Genomic DNA, 17,209 nt, shown 5'->3' on the forward strand with positions numbered 1-17,209 from the left:
ACCTCCTGAACTCACACCATACCACAGAAATTCTAGATGGAGTTAAGGTTGAAATCTGAAAGAAAATGATAAAACATTAAAAAATATAGAAAGCTTTGAGGGGTTGATACCAGGGATAGAAACCCTCAGTAGTAATGAATTCATTATAGGTATATTTTATTGAGTGCCTACATAAAGTAAGAGCCATTTCTGTTTATCAGAGACACCATGGGTAGCTAAAAAATAGATATTTGCAATGTGACAGATAGGATTAGACTTATTAACATACATGGAACACTTACAAATCAGTAAGAAAAGCACACATCTATCTACTAGACAAATGATTAAAAGATATGAATAGGCAGTTCACAGGAGTAGTACAAATGGCCAATAAAAAATAATCAGTTTACTAATAAGAACATGCAAATTAACATTTTTTTCCCTGTTGGCAAAATTATTGGGATATAGGCATGCTTATCCATTGTTGGTAGGAGGATAAATTGATACAACCTTTTTGGAGGAGAGTGACAGTTTTATGAGTAGTTTAGTGCGAATATTCCTTGGTGTAGCACTACTACTTCTTGAACATGTCCCTTCCCCTAATGTTGCCTTTAGCAAGCAAGCAATGGCTCCACTATTCATCCAGTTGCTCAGGCCAAAAACCGTCTTTGATTCTTCTCTGTTCTTACAACCTCCATTCAGTCCATCTGCCAGTCTATCAATTCTGCCTTTAAAAGTAAGTCTGGAATCCAGCCATTTATGAGTGTGCATCTCAACCACCATGGTCTACCCCACCATCATCTTTCCCAGAGAGGACTGCAGGAGCCCAGCCCCAGTTGTTTCTCCTACAGAGTGCAGAGCCCCTAGAGAGAGCCTTTCCTCATATCTCTCTCCTTCACTGATCCTCTTCAAAGGATCCAAGCCCCTTTACTGTGACCTCTGTGGCCCTGAATGATCTGGCCCCTGCTTGCTTCTCCATCTCCTCTCCTCTTTGCTCTTCTTTAACCACACTGATTTGCTTGTTTTTTCCAATATTACAAGCTCATTCCTCCCTCAAAGATTTTATTCACTGTTCCTGGTGCTTAGAACAGCATTGCCCAGACTCCCTCAGGCCTATTCCTTAACATAATCAGTAGGTTTTCCGCTCAGGTGCCATATCAAGGGACCTCTTTCCTTACCACCCTATTTAAATGACATCCTTCTGCATTCTATTACCAACCCTTAGTCTTTTTAAAAATATATATATATTTTTTATTGATTTCAGAGAGGGTGGGAGAAATAGTAACAATGATGAGAGGGAATCATTGATCGGCTGCCTCCTGCACACCCCTATTGGGGATCAAGCCCATAACCCAGGCATGTGCCCTGATCAGGAATCAAACCGTGACCTCCTGGTTCATGGATTGATGCTCAACCACTGAGTCACATGGCCCTATAACCCCTGGTCTTGATTTATTTTACTTCATAACCTGTCACTACCTGAGAGAATTCGTTTTTCTGTGTTTGTTTTTGGTTCCCTCGATAGAATGTAAATTTCATAAGGGACTGTTTTCACTCTCTTCTTTCAGCATCTCAAATAGTGTCTGGCACATAAGGCATGTAATTAAAAAGTTTGTCAAATGAGTGAATGAAATAATTGGACAAGTACACAAAGATACATGTAGAAGTATTTTATTGGAACATTGTTTGAAATTATAAATTTCCTAAATATTAATTTACTAATAGGAATCTTATTGAATAACTCAGGTTCTATTCTTACAGTAGGACAAGACCTTCCCAATAGATTAAATCCCAAACTGCTGAGGCACTGCAGCAAACTCACAGGTACCCAGTGAGTGATTTTAAATTTTCTGGAAACAAGCACACCTGGAACTACTAGTGCCAGGTAGTTCCTTTTCAACATTAGGTGGCACCAAACCCTTTCAGATGACGTCATATCTTTGTGAAGCTTGGTTTTTAGCAGTTGCTAAATTCTGGACAAGATCAGTGTAGAACAAGAAATAGGGTGGTCCTGTCCAATCTGATTCTAAGATTTGGGAAGTTGTGCAGTGCCTAGCAGGTATCGTAAGTAAATAATGGTGATTATTTGGGGGAAAACGCTTTAATATATTAAAAACGTTTTTCTCAATTTAGTGTATTTTTTCAAATGGCTGCTAAGTTGGTAGGACATAAATACTTAAGCTGTTTGGATCTAAGTACTTTGTAAGTGGTGTTTTTCTGTGTGTGTTTTTTTTGTCTAGGGCAGTGGTCGGCAAACTGCTGTGGCTCTCGAGCCGCGGTTTGCCGCTCTGTTGACTAATGAGTTTGCCGACCACTGGTCTAGGGAGTGTTGTGAAAATTACTGAGACACTAAGGCACTGGACCGATAAGTTTAGGTATCTGGATAAATGAAAGCGTTACTGAACAGGATGCAGAATGAGGCCCCATTTATGAAAAACGAGAACATTTTCATTTTTTAAAAAGCATGAAAGGCTGTTCACAACACTTACAGGGGTCATTGCTTGTTGTTTATATAGTGCTCCTGTTTTTTTTTTAATCACCTGAGGATATGCTTTTATTGATTTGAGAAAGAGAGGAGTGGGGAGAGAGGAAAGGAGGGAGAGAGAAGTGATGTTTCTCATATTGATGTTTCTCTCCCTCTCTAAAATAAATTTTAAAAAGAAAGAAAGAAGCATCAATCGGTTGCCTCCCATATGCACCCTGACTGGGGAGAGGGATTGAACTCATAACCTGGTTATGTATCCTGACCAGGAGTTGAACCTGTGGCTTTTTGGTGCATGGGATGATGCTCCAACCAAGTCACAGTGGCGAGTTTTGAGGGAATGAAATTTCCACTTTGGGTAGGAGGAGGATGGGTAACGATCCTCTCGTGGAACAGATATATTTAAGGGTAGAGTATTTTCTCATATTAAGTCTTGAGGTGGGGTGTATATTGAGGTACTGATGGCTCTGAGAATTGGCTGCAAGGTAAAGCTGTTGTCTTTGCTGTTAAAAGATGTTTGGCCCTGGCCAGTGTGGCTCAGTTGGTTGGAATGTCGTCCCATGCACGGAAGAGTCAGGTTCAATTTCTGTCAAGGTATATGCCCAGGTTTCGGGCTCCTGGATGGGGTTCATGGGGGAGGCAACCAATCGATGTGTCTCTCACATCAATATTTTTTTCTCCCTCTCCTTTCCTCTCAAAAGGAAGAAGAAAAAAAGTGTTCTGATGTTGCCGAGTAAGGGGAAAGAAGCAAGGAGGTTTGGTGCTGGGGTTTATGAAAAGCTTGTGCAAAGTCAGGGGAAATGGGTGCTTGAATACATTTGAAGGCATTGACTCCTACTCATTAAAAGCAACTGTCTTCCATGGAAAGCATATCCTAATTTATTTATACCCCAGCTTATTCCAAGAAGGATTTAAGACAGTAATAGCCCACACTATCGTTTAGGTAGTGTGGGCTACATTGGTGAATCAGAAAAGTTATCCTTGTCTTCAAATTACTTACTATCTAATAAGGGATATGCTATACATATAACAAATATTTACTGAGCCTCTACCATGTGCTGGTCACTGTGCTAGGCGCTGAGGATGGAAAGGATAAATGAAACATAGTCCTTGCCTTCAAGGATTATAGTCCAGTGGGAGAGAAAATGTGTAAATAAATAATTAAAAATTGGACTGAGGACCTTGCTACGGTGTGGATAAGACTAGGAAGAGTTAGAGAGGACATTTGAATTGGGTCTTTTTTTTTTTTTTAATTGATTTTAGAGTGAGGGGGAGAGAGAGTGAAACATTGATTTGTTGTTTCACTTATTTATGCATTCATTGGTTGGTTCTTGTATGTACCCTTACTGGGGATCGAACCCACAATATGGCATACTGGGATGATGCTCTAATCAACTAGCTACCTGGCCAGGGCTGAATTGGGCCTTAAAGAGTGAAAAGAAGTTTATTGGAAAGGAGGGGCATGTGAAGACAGGGAATTTTGAGAACTCTTTGGCAGTTGAAGCATAAATGGGGTGGAGAGATACCTATTAAAGCTGTTGCCCCACCAGCGTGGCTTGGTGGTTGGGCATTGACCTATGAACCAGGAGGTTGGGTTTAATTCCCGGTCTGGGCACATGCCCGGTTGTGGGCTCAGTCTCCAGTGGTGGGCATGCAGGAGGTAGCTGGTCAATGATTCTCTCTCATCATTGATGTTTCTATCTCACCCTCTCCCTCCCTCTCTGAAATCAGTAAAAGTATATTAAATAAATATATATATATATTTTAAAATCTGTTGTAAGAATGGGTTGAAGCCAAGATGTAAGGACCTTGTGTACTTGCTAAAGGCAGAGGAAAGAGAAAGAGTTTTTACTAACAATCTAGGGCACACCTCTTGTTCTGTGACCTCAGGGGCACCTGGGACCGGCCACTCCTCAGGATTCTAACCTTTATCATGTGGATAGTGAGACCTAGTGTTTGGATAAAGGGTTGGGGGCTAAAATAGTTTGTAAATAATCCAGAACGACAATTTGTTAATTTATGGTAGAGGGACAGTCCAGAACATTCCAGGACAGCCCCTGGCCCAGTCTCAATGCCTGGAAGCAGAATTAGTCCTTAGAAGGTGGTTGGCTTGGTCAGCATGCACTTGGAGCAGAGGGAGGCGAAAAGTTTTAAGTGAGATTTCCCTTAGGCTTTCTGTAGTATCTCTTTTCACAGCCAGACTCAGACCTGCTTCGGCTTTTTTGTGTTTCATTCAAGGTGAGCAAACTCCCTGTGTTTTTCACAGTGCAGCTGATGGGGTTCCAACTTCGTGAACTCAGTCACCCTCCAGACCTGTCTCCCTGAGATTTCATCAGGTCATGTTGATGAGTATCATGGGTGCTCAGAACCTCTTCAGACTTGCAGCTGTAGAACATTTTAATTTCTACCCAGCTGTGGCCAATCAGATCCATTATGAGGGGATTACTGGTTTGACTGGCAGGGAACAATCTCTCTTTTTTCCAAGTTCTCTGAGGGTGCTTCCCTGTCTTGGAAGTCCTAAGTTGTTTAGTTCAGTTTAACAAACCTTCATTGGGAGCCATGGGATCCAGGATGGTAGAGAAATGCTGCCTGCCCAAGAGATGCTTAAAATCTATGGGGAAGACAGACCCCAGTAGATAATTTCATTGAATGAGATGTACAGGGATAGAGGGGTTGCAGAAGCACAGAGAAGGGGTGCCAGTCTGTCTTGGAAGGCTGTGGAAAGGCTTTGAGGAATTAATGCCTGCCCTAGTCGGTTTGGCTCAGTGGTAGAGTGTTGGCCTGAGGACCAAAAGGTCCCTCAGTGGTAGAGTGTTGGCCTGAGGACCAAAAGGTCCCGGGTTCGATTCCAGTCAAGGGCATGTACCTTGGTTGCAGGCTACTCCCCAGCCCCTGTCAGGGCGAGTGCAGGAGGCAACCAATTGATGTATTTCTCTCACATTGATGTTTCTCTCTGTCTCTCTCTCTCCCTTCCATTCTCTCTAAAAGATGGAAAAATATCCCCAGGTGAGGATTAACCAAAAGAAAAGAAAAAAGGGAAGTAATGCCTGAGCTGAGTCTTTAAATAGCAGTTTGTTTTGTGGGGAAGGACATTTCAAGCATGTATAATAGCATGTACAAACACCCAGAGGAGTGCAGCACACAGCTAGGTGATAGGGGGACCACAGGGAACTCTGTTACAGATGTGGAAAAAGAAAAAAAGGTGAAAACATCATAAAACCCTTTTGTAAGCTGTCTTGCTGAATTTGGACATCATTCTGAGGATAAGAGGGTATGAAGATTAGATTTCCATTCTAGAGGGAACACCCCAATTGTGGCATGTATGGATTGGAGAGACATAGATTAATGACCTATGGAATGCTCTGATGTGGACCACAAAGGAAAGGCCTGACCTTGGGCAGTGGTGGTAGGGATGGAGAAGAGGGGCAAAACTCAAATATTTAGGAGTTACAGATGAGATACACCAGTACTTGGTGAATGATGGGGTAATTACATCCTGGGCTTATTAAGTCCTTAATGATTACATAGTTCATAATTCTAAACCAGGAGTCTCTGACTTCCGTTCATGCTCTTTCTACTGTTTTATGCCTGAGGGTAAGTGTTAGGGTCGCCGAAGGAGGAACACACGAAGCCAAAAGGGGTAAAGAATTACGAATTTATTAGATAATCTGGATACCCAGATGGGCTGAGCCCCAAAATGGCACCAGCATCCAGGGACAGGGAGTCAGATTTTTAAAGGACTCTAGGGGGGCTTTTTCTAGGCGGGCTTTTTCTGAGTGGGGAATTCTCTGGGCGGGTCCTGAGGGGAATGGTCTTAGCAGGTGGAATGTGGTCTTAGCAAGTGCTAAGCAAAAGGGAATGTATGTTGTGAAGTGGTCTAAAGGTCGGTTCCCAGGGGAGGGGATGTTCACTCAATTATTCGATCAGACCTAACAGTAAGAAGGCTAAGTATTGGTTTGGGTCTTGAGTGCCACTGTCTTAGAGGGGACTAAAGGAAAAGGAGAGATTTTTGTGGAAAAGGCGTTTGATTTTAGACATGTTGAATTTGGTTTGTCAGTAGGTATCTGCAGGGGGTTTAGCAGTAGTTTCATATGTGAAATCCAAAAGAAGGGTGATGCCTGGAGGAAAGTTGGACCTCATCAGTGTATAGTGAAAATCATGGGGTAGCCTATAGAGTGCTGTGAGGAGTGTGGACGCACTGAAACCTTGGGGAGTAGCAGTGTTTAAGGAGGAGCAGACTAAGGCAGAGGAGCCTGGGAAGAGACTAAGAAGCAGCAGCCAGAGAGGTATAAAGAGAGATGGTCAAGGAGTGGTCCAACAAACCCAGACAGAGAAGGGTCTCATCAGGAGTGGTGGTGGTAGTGGAAGGAGATGGGATATTTAGGAAGATGGCTGTATAATAAGCACTCATAATCATTGGCCTTTGCTGATTTGAATTCAGTTTTCCCCCCAGCACGATGCAGTGGAAAGAATGCACAGGCAAATTCTGGCTCTAATGCTTTCTAGTTGCATGACCGTGGGCCTCAGTTTTGTAATCTGTAAAATAAAGACAGTGGCACGTATTTTATAAATTATGAAAATAGAATGAATCAGCTAGCACTGCACTTGGCACCAAGAAGATGTGTCCTAGAGGTTAAATTGTCATTTATGCTGCAGCATGGTAGAGTGGGGTGAGCGTACATTTTGGATCAGAAAGGGTTGTGAGCTGGCTCCTCAAGCAGTTCACTTCACCAGCCTCAGGTTTCTCATGTCTAAGTTCTTCCCTTTGGAAGTTTAGTGGACCAAAAAGCTTACCTACTTTAAAAGTCTTTGGTTGTCGGTGTGTGAAAACTAAAGGTTTCCTCAACCGACCTTTAGCCCAGGGCAGAAATCTCTTCTTCCATTCGTATCTACTTCTGAGCTCTTCCATCTCAACCTTTCTTTCACTGAATTGGTGCCAGTGATTCCTGGCTCTACCTTGTTCAGAATTCTAGACCTTGCCTCTGCCTTCATCTTGCGAGGTGCCTGGGTTTACATCTGCTCCAAATAATTTCCACCAACCCTTCACTCTAGCTCCTGGCTCTCCTTTCTTATTGTAAAACTAGAGGCCTGGTGCACGAATTCGTGCATGGGTGGGGTCCCTTGGCCTGGCCAGTGATTGGGGCCGATCGGGGCCGTCTTGCCCAGTCCCTATCCGGGGCTGGCTGGCCAGGGGTAGAGACTGCGGGAGTTTGGCCGGCCATGGGAGGTTGGCTGTGGGAGCACACTGACCACCAGGGGGCAGCTCCTGCATTGAGCGTCTGCCACCTGGTGGTCAGTGCGCATCATAGCAACTGGTCGACCGGTCATTTGATCAACTGGCTGTAATGGTCACTTAGGCTTTTATATATATTTAGATCTCTATCTGAACATGGAAGGGTTCACGCTGGCCAGACCCTTGAGAAGGGGAGGTTTTGAGGATGGGGTACCTGGCATCATAGAGTTGTCAGGCATGTCTTGAAGCAGGACACCTGTGCCATTCCAGCGGGAACAGAGGCTCCTGCCAGGGGCTTAGATTCTGGGCTTGATTTCAGCTTTGGGGAAGAAACAGGCATTGTTGGTGTTTGTGTGTGTGTGTTTTCTTAAAACAATTTTTTTTTTTTTTTTTGCTGTTCAATCCTATGTGTGTTAGTGGCTTAGAATTCAACCTGGAGGGATGTCTGGTGTTCATGTCCTAGAAGTAGCAACTTACGTGGAGCTTGAGATTAACCGAATGCTGGTCTGATCACTTCTCCCTAACTCAAGACAGTGACGCGGACAGGGTTTTGACTTGTGATACTCAATTTTGGTTATTTCCAGAGGGATTCACATACTGATCCCCCCACTTTCCTCACTCCAGGATAAAGTTGCTTAATCTTCTGTCAATAGCTTGTGGGTCTTTGAGGTTTTAGGTATGTAAAATCTGGAAACAAGGAATCCTATTTAGTTGTTATTGGCCTTTTTCTTCCTTCAGAAGCGAATGTCTGTGACAGAGGGTGGTATCAAATACCCTGAGACAACTGAGGGAGGCCGCCCCAAGCTTGGGGGGCTTATGGATCCGAGGCAAGGGGTGATTGAGCGAACTGGCCGCTGCCAAACATGTGCAGGTGAGTGTTGGGGGGCGGGGGAGTTGGTGTGGAATCGTGAAGGGAAGGAGGAACTTAAGTCCTTAAAGAAAACCAGGCCTGGGTGGGGACACCTGGAGACCTAGTCTCTGAGGTGAGAACTGGGAGAAAAATGTTAGGTGTGTGTTCCCACAGGAAACATGACAGAATGCCCTGGCCACTTTGGTCACATTGAGCTGGCCAAGCCTGTGTTTCACGTGGGCTTCCTGGTGAAGACAATGAAAGTTTTGCGCTGTGTCTGCTTCTTCTGCTCCAAGTTGCTTGTGGACTCTGTGAGTGGGGATGGGCCGTGGCCTAGGGGAGGGGTTACATGGTGCGGGGGCAGAGGAGCAGGCCCAACTGACACTGCTCTGCTCTGTCCCCAGAACAACCCAAAGATCAAGGACATTTTGGCTAAGTCTAAGGGGCAGCCCAAGAAGCGGCTCACACACGTCTATGACCTCTGTAAGGGCAAAAACATCTGCGAGGGTGGGGAGGAGATGGACAACAAGTTTGGTGTGGAGCAACCTGAAGGTGATGAGGATTTGACCAAAGAAAAGGTAGCTGGGGCTGGGAGGCACTGTGGGGAGGGCGGGAGAGGTGTCCTAGAGGCTGGCCTGCTGTGGAGGAAGTGGCCCGATCCCTGGGTTCTAAAGGCGCCTCGTTTTCCTTGGAAGGGCCATGGTGGCTGTGGGCGGTACCAGCCCAGGATCCGGCGCTCAGGCCTGGAGCTGTATGCAGAGTGGAAGCACGTCAATGAAGACTCTCAAGAGAAGAAGATCCTGCTGAGTCCTGAGCGAGTGCATGAGATCTTTAAACGCATCTCCGATGAGGAGTGCTTTGTGCTGGGCATGGAGCCGCGCTATGCCCGGCCCGAGTGGATGATCGTCACAGTGCTGCCTGTGCCTCCACTCTCTGTGCGGCCTGCTGTGGTGATGCAGGGCTCTGCCCGCAACCAGGTCAGTGGCTTCTGGACTCTTCCTCTCAGCTGACTGGCAGGTATCTGAGGGGAGGGGAGGGGAGGGGGCCCCGGGGGTAAGGGGGTTATGTGTACAGGAGCCAGTGGTAGAGTACAATGTGCATGGATGATGGACAGATCATCTGAGTCTGAAAATACCCTGCCACTTGCTAGCTGTATGACCTTGAACAAGGTCCCTAAGGTGGTTCAAGTTTATGAAGGTGCTTCTGTAACTGAAAGGAGAGGTCAGCTCTGCTTCTCAGGGTGGGATGAGGACACCAGAGGTGCTGAGTGCTCAGTGGGAGCTGGATTGTGACTGTGCTGACTTCCTACTTCAGGATGACCTGACTCACAAACTGGCCGACATCGTGAAGATCAACAATCAGCTTCGGCGCAATGAGCAGAACGGCGCAGCGGCCCACGTCATTGCAGAGGACGTGAAGCTCCTCCAGTTCCATGTGGCCACCATGGTGGACAACGAGCTGCCTGGCTTGCCTCGCGTGAGTCAGCACACTCGCTACTCGGGGCATGAGAGGATAGGGTAGGGGGCCAGCACGAGGCCTCCGAGCTCTGGAGGAGGGGCCAGTGCTGACTGCTGGGGTGCTCCTCACCCTGTGTTTTCTCATAGGCCATGCAAAAGTCTGGGCGTCCCCTCAAGTCCTTGAAGCAGCGGTTAAAGGGCAAGGAAGGCCGGGTGCGAGGGAACCTGATGGGCAAGCGAGTGGACTTCTCAGCCCGCACAGTCATCACCCCCGACCCCAACCTCTCCATTGACCAGGTTGGCGTGCCTCGCTCCATTGCTGCCAACATGACCTTTGCAGAGATTGTCACCCCCTTCAACATTGACAGGTGTGCTCAGTTCAGCAGTCCTGCCTGGAGTTGCAGGGGAGACCTGAGGGTAATGGGCTTGGAGTGAACCAAAGGGAGCATTAAAGTTTAGAAGCTGGCTTCCATTGGGGCTTTGCTTTGAGGAACACCAATAAGGGCTTTCTGGAAAGTTTTTTGTTTATTTCATGTTTCCTTCCTAGACTTCAGGAACTAGTACGCAGGGGGAACAGCCAGTACCCAGGGGCCAAGTACATCATCCGAGACAATGGGGATCGCATTGACCTGCGTTTCCACCCCAAGCCCAGTGACCTTCACCTACAGACTGGTTATAAGGTACAGAACAGGCCAGGGCCTCGTACTCACCTGAGCAGGAAGCTGCCTAGAACGGAGGCTGGCTGTGGCTCTCCTGTTTATTAGGATCCAGACTCATTGACTCTCTTTTCAAAAAACTGCTGCTCTAGGCTAGGTTGTGGTTGTTAGCCACCGACATCCTGGGTGGGTGGGAGTCACATAAACCCAAGGGTAGCCTGTGGGGTACATATGGCAGGGAAGAGGGTGCAACAGAGCAGAGGCTTCTTGTTTAGGATCTCTTAATTTTCTCCCCAGACTGAGTTCCCTGGGGTTGGTGGGTACTATTCTTAGTCATCTCTGGTAACCTGGTATCTATCAGGGTCCGGCCCACAGAGGGTGGTTGATAAGTGTTTCAAATGAAATAATACCAAAGTATCATCCCTTTCCATCTGCAAAGCATTTTAGGTCCACCATCATTGCATCCTTAGCATACCCCCCTTCACCGAGACTTTTCCACACTTCACCTCCCCAGGTGGAACGGCACATGTGCGATGGGGACATTGTTATCTTCAACCGGCAGCCAACTTTGCATAAAATGTCCATGATGGGCCATCGGGTCCGCATCCTCCCCTGGTCTACTTTTCGCTTGAACCTTAGGTCAGTCCGCTGGCTGAGGGCGTCACATTGGGGCTGGGCTGCTCCCTGTGCTTTCGCTGCAGGCGTCAGGCATCTTCCCAACTCTGGCTTCTCTCTCTCACTGCAGTGTGACCACTCCGTACAATGCTGACTTCGATGGGGACGAGATGAACTTGCATCTTCCACAGTCTCTGGAGACGCGGGCTGAGATCCAGGAGCTTGCCATGGTGCCACGCATGATTGTCACCCCCCAGAGCAATCGGCCTGTCATGGGCATTGTGCAGGACACGCTCACTGCAGTGCGCAAGTTCACTAAGAGAGACGTCTTCCTGGAGCGGGTGTGTGTCCTGGCTTGGGCAGGCACAGGGGCTCCGGGCTGTGAGGCTGGGGTTGGATAGGAAGAACTGTGACGTTTGCCCTGAATTGCTCTGTCCTGACCTGTGAGGTTATCTTGCTTGTGAGGTGGAAGGAATGTAAGTTAGGAAAGATCAGAGGCCAAAAGGATGTACGACTTCAGCTCCCCATTTAATTCCATAAAATGTCATGTAATTGCAGGTATTGTCTGGGAAGTAAAGGTGAAGGGGAAAATAAGTGATCTTGTTAAAATTCTGTTTATCTACTTTTTACTTTCACTTATTTCTTAATTGTTATAAGTAATTTATACTGGTGTGTGTTTTTTAAGTCTCATTATGACAATGAAATTTTTAAATTAAAATTTTGGAAAACATTTATCTATTTGCCTCCAAAATCTGGCTTTCCTCCTTGGGCAAGGTAGCCTCCCCTGGCATTTCCAAGGGTTGAGGCCTGCATTTCTAAGTTCCCATCTTCCTTGCTCTGTATCTCACAGGGTGAAGTGATGAACCTCCTAATGTTCCTGTCCACATGGGATGGAAAGGTCCCACAGCCGGCCATCCTGAAGCCCCGGCCCCTGTGGACAGGCAAGCAGATCTTCTCCCTCATCATACCAGGCCACATCAACTGTATCCGCACCCACAGCACCCACCCCGACGACGAGGACAGCGGCCCTTATAAACACATCTCTCCTGGGGACACTAAGGTAGGGCCTGGATTCTGGATGTGTGGGGACAGGACTTGGACATGGGAACCCCAGCAGGGGCCTTGAGTGGGTGTTCTGTCTGCAGGTGGTGGTGGAGAATGGGGAGCTGATCATGGGCATCCTGTGTAAGAAGTCTTTGGGCACATCAGCTGGCTCGCTGGTCCACATCTCTTACCTAGAGATGGGTCATGACATCACTCGCCTCTTCTATTCCAACATTCAGACTGTCATTAACAACTGGCTCCTCATTGAGGGTAAGTACAGGGGCTCTGCCAAGCCCTCTACGAATCCTCTGCCACTGCTCACTGTTCTCTGCCATCCGTTTCTCAGTCCTTAGATTGTGTGTTCCTCCTCCTCTTCTCTCGGCTGTGATTCTGTCCCATGGTTCATGAGAGACCAAAGAAGGTGTTGCTGATGCTTCTCCTTATCTCTAGGTCATACCATTGGCATTGGGGATTCTATTGCTGATTCCAAGACTTACCAGGACATTCAGAACACTATTAAGAAGGCCAAGCAGGATGTAATAGAGGTGAGAGGGAAGGCTGGGCAAAGACTGAACAGGAACCTTTCATGGACTTTGAACTTAATTAACAAAGAGGGTGTGAGGATTAGAGAGAAGGGGAGTAAGACAGGGATCAGTGTTTCACTGAGAGCTCTGCCTCCATCTTTGCACCCAGGTCATCGAGAAGGCACATAACAACGAGCTGGAGCCCACCCCAGGGAACACCCTGCGGCAGACATTTGAGAACCAGGTGAACCGCATTCTCAACGACGCCCGAGACAAGACTGGCTCCTCTGCCCAGAAATCCCTGTCTGAGTACAACAACTTTAAGTCTATGGTTGTGTCTGGAGCTAAAGGTTCCAAGATCAACATCTCCCAGGTGGGAGCCTTATCTTTTCAGATTGGGGCCAACACTGAAGGTTGAGAGGGGAGGGAAAGTATGTGTTGCTGGGGGAGCAGTTGGGGAAGAACACTGGGAACTCACTCTCAAGGCAGAGGGAGTTAGATGTACCCCACCTCGTGTTTCCCAGGTCATTGCTGTTGTCGGGCAGCAGAACGTGGAGGGCAAGCGGATCCCTTTTGGATTCAAGCACCGGACTCTGCCTCACTTCATCAAGGATGACTATGGGCCTGAGAGCCGTGGTTTTGTGGAGAACTCCTACCTGGCCGGCCTCACACCCACTGAGTTCTTTTTCCATGCCATGGGTGGGCGTGAAGGGCTTATCGACACAGCTGTCAAGACTGCTGAGACTGGTGAGGCCTTCAGATTCAGGGTTTTCCATGGCTGGTACCAGGGTGTACCACAGGCAAAAAGTACCTGGGGGTAGGGACTGGGGGTTCTCAGGCTAAAATCTTCTGTTCCCAGAGATATGATTTTGGCCTTCGTGGAAAAAATAGAGTCTAAAGCTCAAGAGCTAGGCAGATGCCCTTATTTGATTGTTATATAGCATTTCAGATGAGGGATAGAGCCTCGGGGCTCTCTGCTGCTGACCTATCGCATGGGGGCTGGTTCCTATTGCTGGGCCCTGGTTCCATTTGGTAGTGGACTTAGCTTTTCATACGAGACCTCAGGGATGATGGGCTACTAGCTGGCTCTTCTGAGGATCAGGTCAGTTAAGGCTCCAGAGTAACCAGCAAGGCTCATCCTGAGATAGGGAGGACTCTTGGGGCTTTGTCAGCCTCTTCTTCTCTTGGGTCTCATAGTTGATTACCTCCCTCCAGGATACATCCAGCGGCGGCTGATCAAGTCCATGGAGTCGGTGATGGTGAAGTATGACGCCACCGTGCGGAACTCCATCAACCAGGTGGTGCAGCTGCGCTATGGCGAGGACGGCCTGGCGGGCGAGAGCGTGGAGTTCCAGAACCTGGCTACCCTTAAGCCTTCCAACAAGGCTTTTGAGAAGAAGTGAGGAGGTGGCAGGCGGGTGGTTCTCCCTCCAGCAGCTCAGGCCAGAGTTGTAGGATTCCCCTTCCCACGCAGATCACCTGGGATGTGTTTTGCAGTGGACCTTACCAACCCTCTGACAGCAGCCTGTGCTATGGCAGAGTTGAGACCCATCACAGTTTTGTTCCTGGTGATGGCACAAAGCAAGCTTAGAGGGCATGGCACAGGCTCCGGTCCCCTTGGCGTCCTTTGGCCTAGATCTTATATTTCCCTGCCCAGGATTCTTGTCTCCAAAGCTCTGTTCCTGAAGAATGTGCACCTTTGGGAGCCTCACAGTGCTCCTTTGCAGAGATCAGGCCCCAGAACCCACCTGGTCTTAGACACCACGCCCTGTCATCTGCAGGTTCCGCTTTGATTATACCAATGAGAGGGCCCTGCGGCGTACTCTGCAGGAGGATCTGGTGAAGGACGTGCTGAGCAATGCACACATTCAGAATGAGCTGGAGCGGGAATTTGAAAGGATGCGTGAGGATCGGGAGGTGCTCAGGGTCATCTTCCCAACTGGGGACAGCAAGGTGCGTGTGGACAGGAAGGGCTGAGCTGGAGAAGTGTTCCCTGTGTGGCTGTCCCCAACTTGTAATCCTTCCTCCCTTCGCTCCTGCCTCAGGTTGTCCTCCCCTGTAACCTGCTGCGCATGATCTGGAATGCTCAGAAAATCTTCCATATCAACCCTCGCCTTCCCTCGGACCTGCACCCCATCAAGGTGGTAGAGGGTGAGTACCTGCTTTGAGGCCTCTAGGCAAGAATAGCGCTCAAGAGTCTGCTGGACCATGGTCTACAAACTCTTCATCCCTCATTTGGTCCCCAGGTGTCAAAGAATTGAGCAAGAAGCTAGTGATTGTGAATGGGGATGACCCACTGAGCCGGCAGGCCCAGGAAAACGCCACACTGCTCTTCAACATTCACCTTCGATCCACGCTGTGCTCCCGCCGCATGGCTGAGGAATTTCGGCTCAGTGGAGAGGCCTTTGACTGGCTGCTTGGAGAGATTGAGTCCAAGTTCAACCAAGCCATTGTGAGTATTATCATCTCACCTCAGCCTTGTTTTTCTCCTTTGACCTCTCTGGGTTCTTGAGAACAGCCCACTTCTGCCCACAGACACCTAATAATAACTCTCATTCATTGTGAGTCTGCTGTGTGCCAAGTCCTGTGTTTGAGGTTTTGTTTTGTTATTTTAATATATTTTATTGATTTTTTTTACAGAGAGGAAGGGAGAGGGATAGAGAGTTAGAAACATCGCTGAGAGAGAAACATCAATCAGCTGCCTCTTGCACACTCCCTACTGGGGATGTGCCCGAAACCAAGGTATATGCCCTTGATTGGAATCGAACCTGGGACCCTTCAGTCTGCAGGCCGATGCTTTATCAACTGAGCCAAACCGGTTAGGGTTGTTTGAGGTTTTATATCTTTATTCCTTAGCAGTCTTAAGGGTCAGAATTGCAGGAAAAGAGATTTATAGGTACTGAAATATATCATCACTATCTTTAAGGATTTTATAGGTTAATTGAAGGAGAGAAGTATTGTGATTATAGGCATGCTTTATAATTCATTTGATCTAAATCTAGTTTCATAAATTAAATAATTAAAATTCATTAGGAAATACTGCAAAACATGGTTGAAAGAAATTAAAGAAGACATTTAAATGGGAAGATACTTCATGTTCATGGATTAGAAAACTTGATATTGTTAAATGGCAATAATACTCAAACCGATCTATAAATTCCATATCAAATTCTAGCTGCCTTTTTTGCAGAAATGTATAAGCTGATCTTCTAATTCATGCAGAAATGTAAAGGGACCCATACATAATACCCCAGAACAATTTTGAATAAGAACAAGGTTGGGGGACTCATTCTTCCTGATTTTACTAGTAAAACTTATTATAAAGCTACAGTAATCACAACAGTATGCTACTGTCATAAAGATACATATACACTGAGTGGACAGGTTATTATGATCTCTGAACACATAATAATCTGGCCACTCAGCCCTGGCTGGTTTAGCTCAGTGGATAGAGCGTCGGCCTGCGGACTGAAAGGTCCCAGGTTCGATTCCAGTCAGGGACATGTACCTTGGTTGCGGGCATATCCCCAGTAGGAGGTGTTCAGGAGGCGGCTGATCGATGTTTCTCTCTCATTGATGTTTCTAACTCTCTATCCCTCTCCCTTTCTCTCTGTAAAAAATCAATAAAATACATAAAAAAAATAATAATCTGGCCACTCTGTGTGTGTGTGTGTGTGTGTGTGTGTGTGTGTGTGTGTGTGTGTGTATTAGAAGCCCAGTGCATGAATTCGTGCATGGTTGGGGTCCAGCCAGCCTGGCCAGGGGGAGGGGACATGGGCGGTTGGCCAGCCGGCCTGCTGGTTGGACTCTTGGTTGAGGGGACAATTTGCATATTAGCCTTTTATTACATAGTATATACACTGAATAGCCAGATTATTATGCGTTCAGAGATCATAATAATCTGGCCACTCAGTGTATAGAGCAGTTGAAGAGAATGGAGAGTCTTGAAATAAACACGTTTATGATTGCTTGGTTTTTTAAAATAAATTTTACAGATTTAAAATTTTTTTTTTTTTTTTTTTTTTTGAGAGAGAGGTGGGAGGAGAAACATCAGTGTGAGAGAGAAACATCGATTAGTTGCCTCCTACACTAGCCCCAACCGGGGATTGAACCCACAACCTGGGTATGTGTCCTGACAGGGAGTCAAACCTGCCACTTTTTAAAATACATATTTTTATTGATTTCAGAGAGGAAGGGAGAGGGAGAGAGAGGTAGAAATATCAATGATGAGAGAGAATCATTGATTGGCTGTCCCCTGCATGCCCCCTACTGGGGATCGAGCCTGCAACCCAGGCATGTACCCTTGACCTGAATCAAACCTGGGACCCTTCAGTTTGCAGGCCAGTACTCTATCCACTGAGCCAAACCG

The 17,209-nt window shown here is 47.0% G+C and overlaps 1 protein-coding gene across 2 annotated transcripts in view; it reads left to right on the forward strand.

Moving 5' to 3' along the window:
* The window catches only part of POLR2A (RNA polymerase II subunit A), a 28,163-nt gene that overhangs the window by 1,575 nt on the left and 9,379 nt on the right, over positions 1–17,209 (forward strand). For both annotated transcript variants that reach the window (XM_080679508.1, XM_080679509.1), the window contains 18 exons: positions 8,433–8,565; positions 8,719–8,855; positions 8,949–9,122; positions 9,240–9,521; positions 9,859–10,020; positions 10,149–10,369; positions 10,549–10,681; positions 11,172–11,296; positions 11,403–11,613; positions 12,123–12,332; positions 12,418–12,586; positions 12,767–12,861; positions 13,010–13,213; positions 13,365–13,587; positions 14,056–14,239; positions 14,622–14,793; positions 14,886–14,991; positions 15,087–15,292. In XM_080679508.1, the coding sequence (XP_080535634.1) occupies positions 8,433–8,565; positions 8,719–8,855; positions 8,949–9,122; positions 9,240–9,521; positions 9,859–10,020; positions 10,149–10,369; positions 10,549–10,681; positions 11,172–11,296; positions 11,403–11,613; positions 12,123–12,332; positions 12,418–12,586; positions 12,767–12,861; positions 13,010–13,213; positions 13,365–13,587; positions 14,056–14,239; positions 14,622–14,793; positions 14,886–14,991; positions 15,087–15,292 (3,147 nt within the window). The remainder of the gene's footprint in view (positions 1–8,432; positions 8,566–8,718; positions 8,856–8,948; positions 9,123–9,239; positions 9,522–9,858; positions 10,021–10,148; positions 10,370–10,548; positions 10,682–11,171; positions 11,297–11,402; positions 11,614–12,122; positions 12,333–12,417; positions 12,587–12,766; positions 12,862–13,009; positions 13,214–13,364; positions 13,588–14,055; positions 14,240–14,621; positions 14,794–14,885; positions 14,992–15,086; positions 15,293–17,209) is intronic.

This window comes from Plecotus auritus, assembly GCF_963455305.1.
Source record: "Plecotus auritus genome assembly, chromosome: 7".
Lineage (NCBI taxonomy): Eukaryota > Metazoa > Chordata > Mammalia > Chiroptera > Vespertilionidae > Plecotus > Plecotus auritus.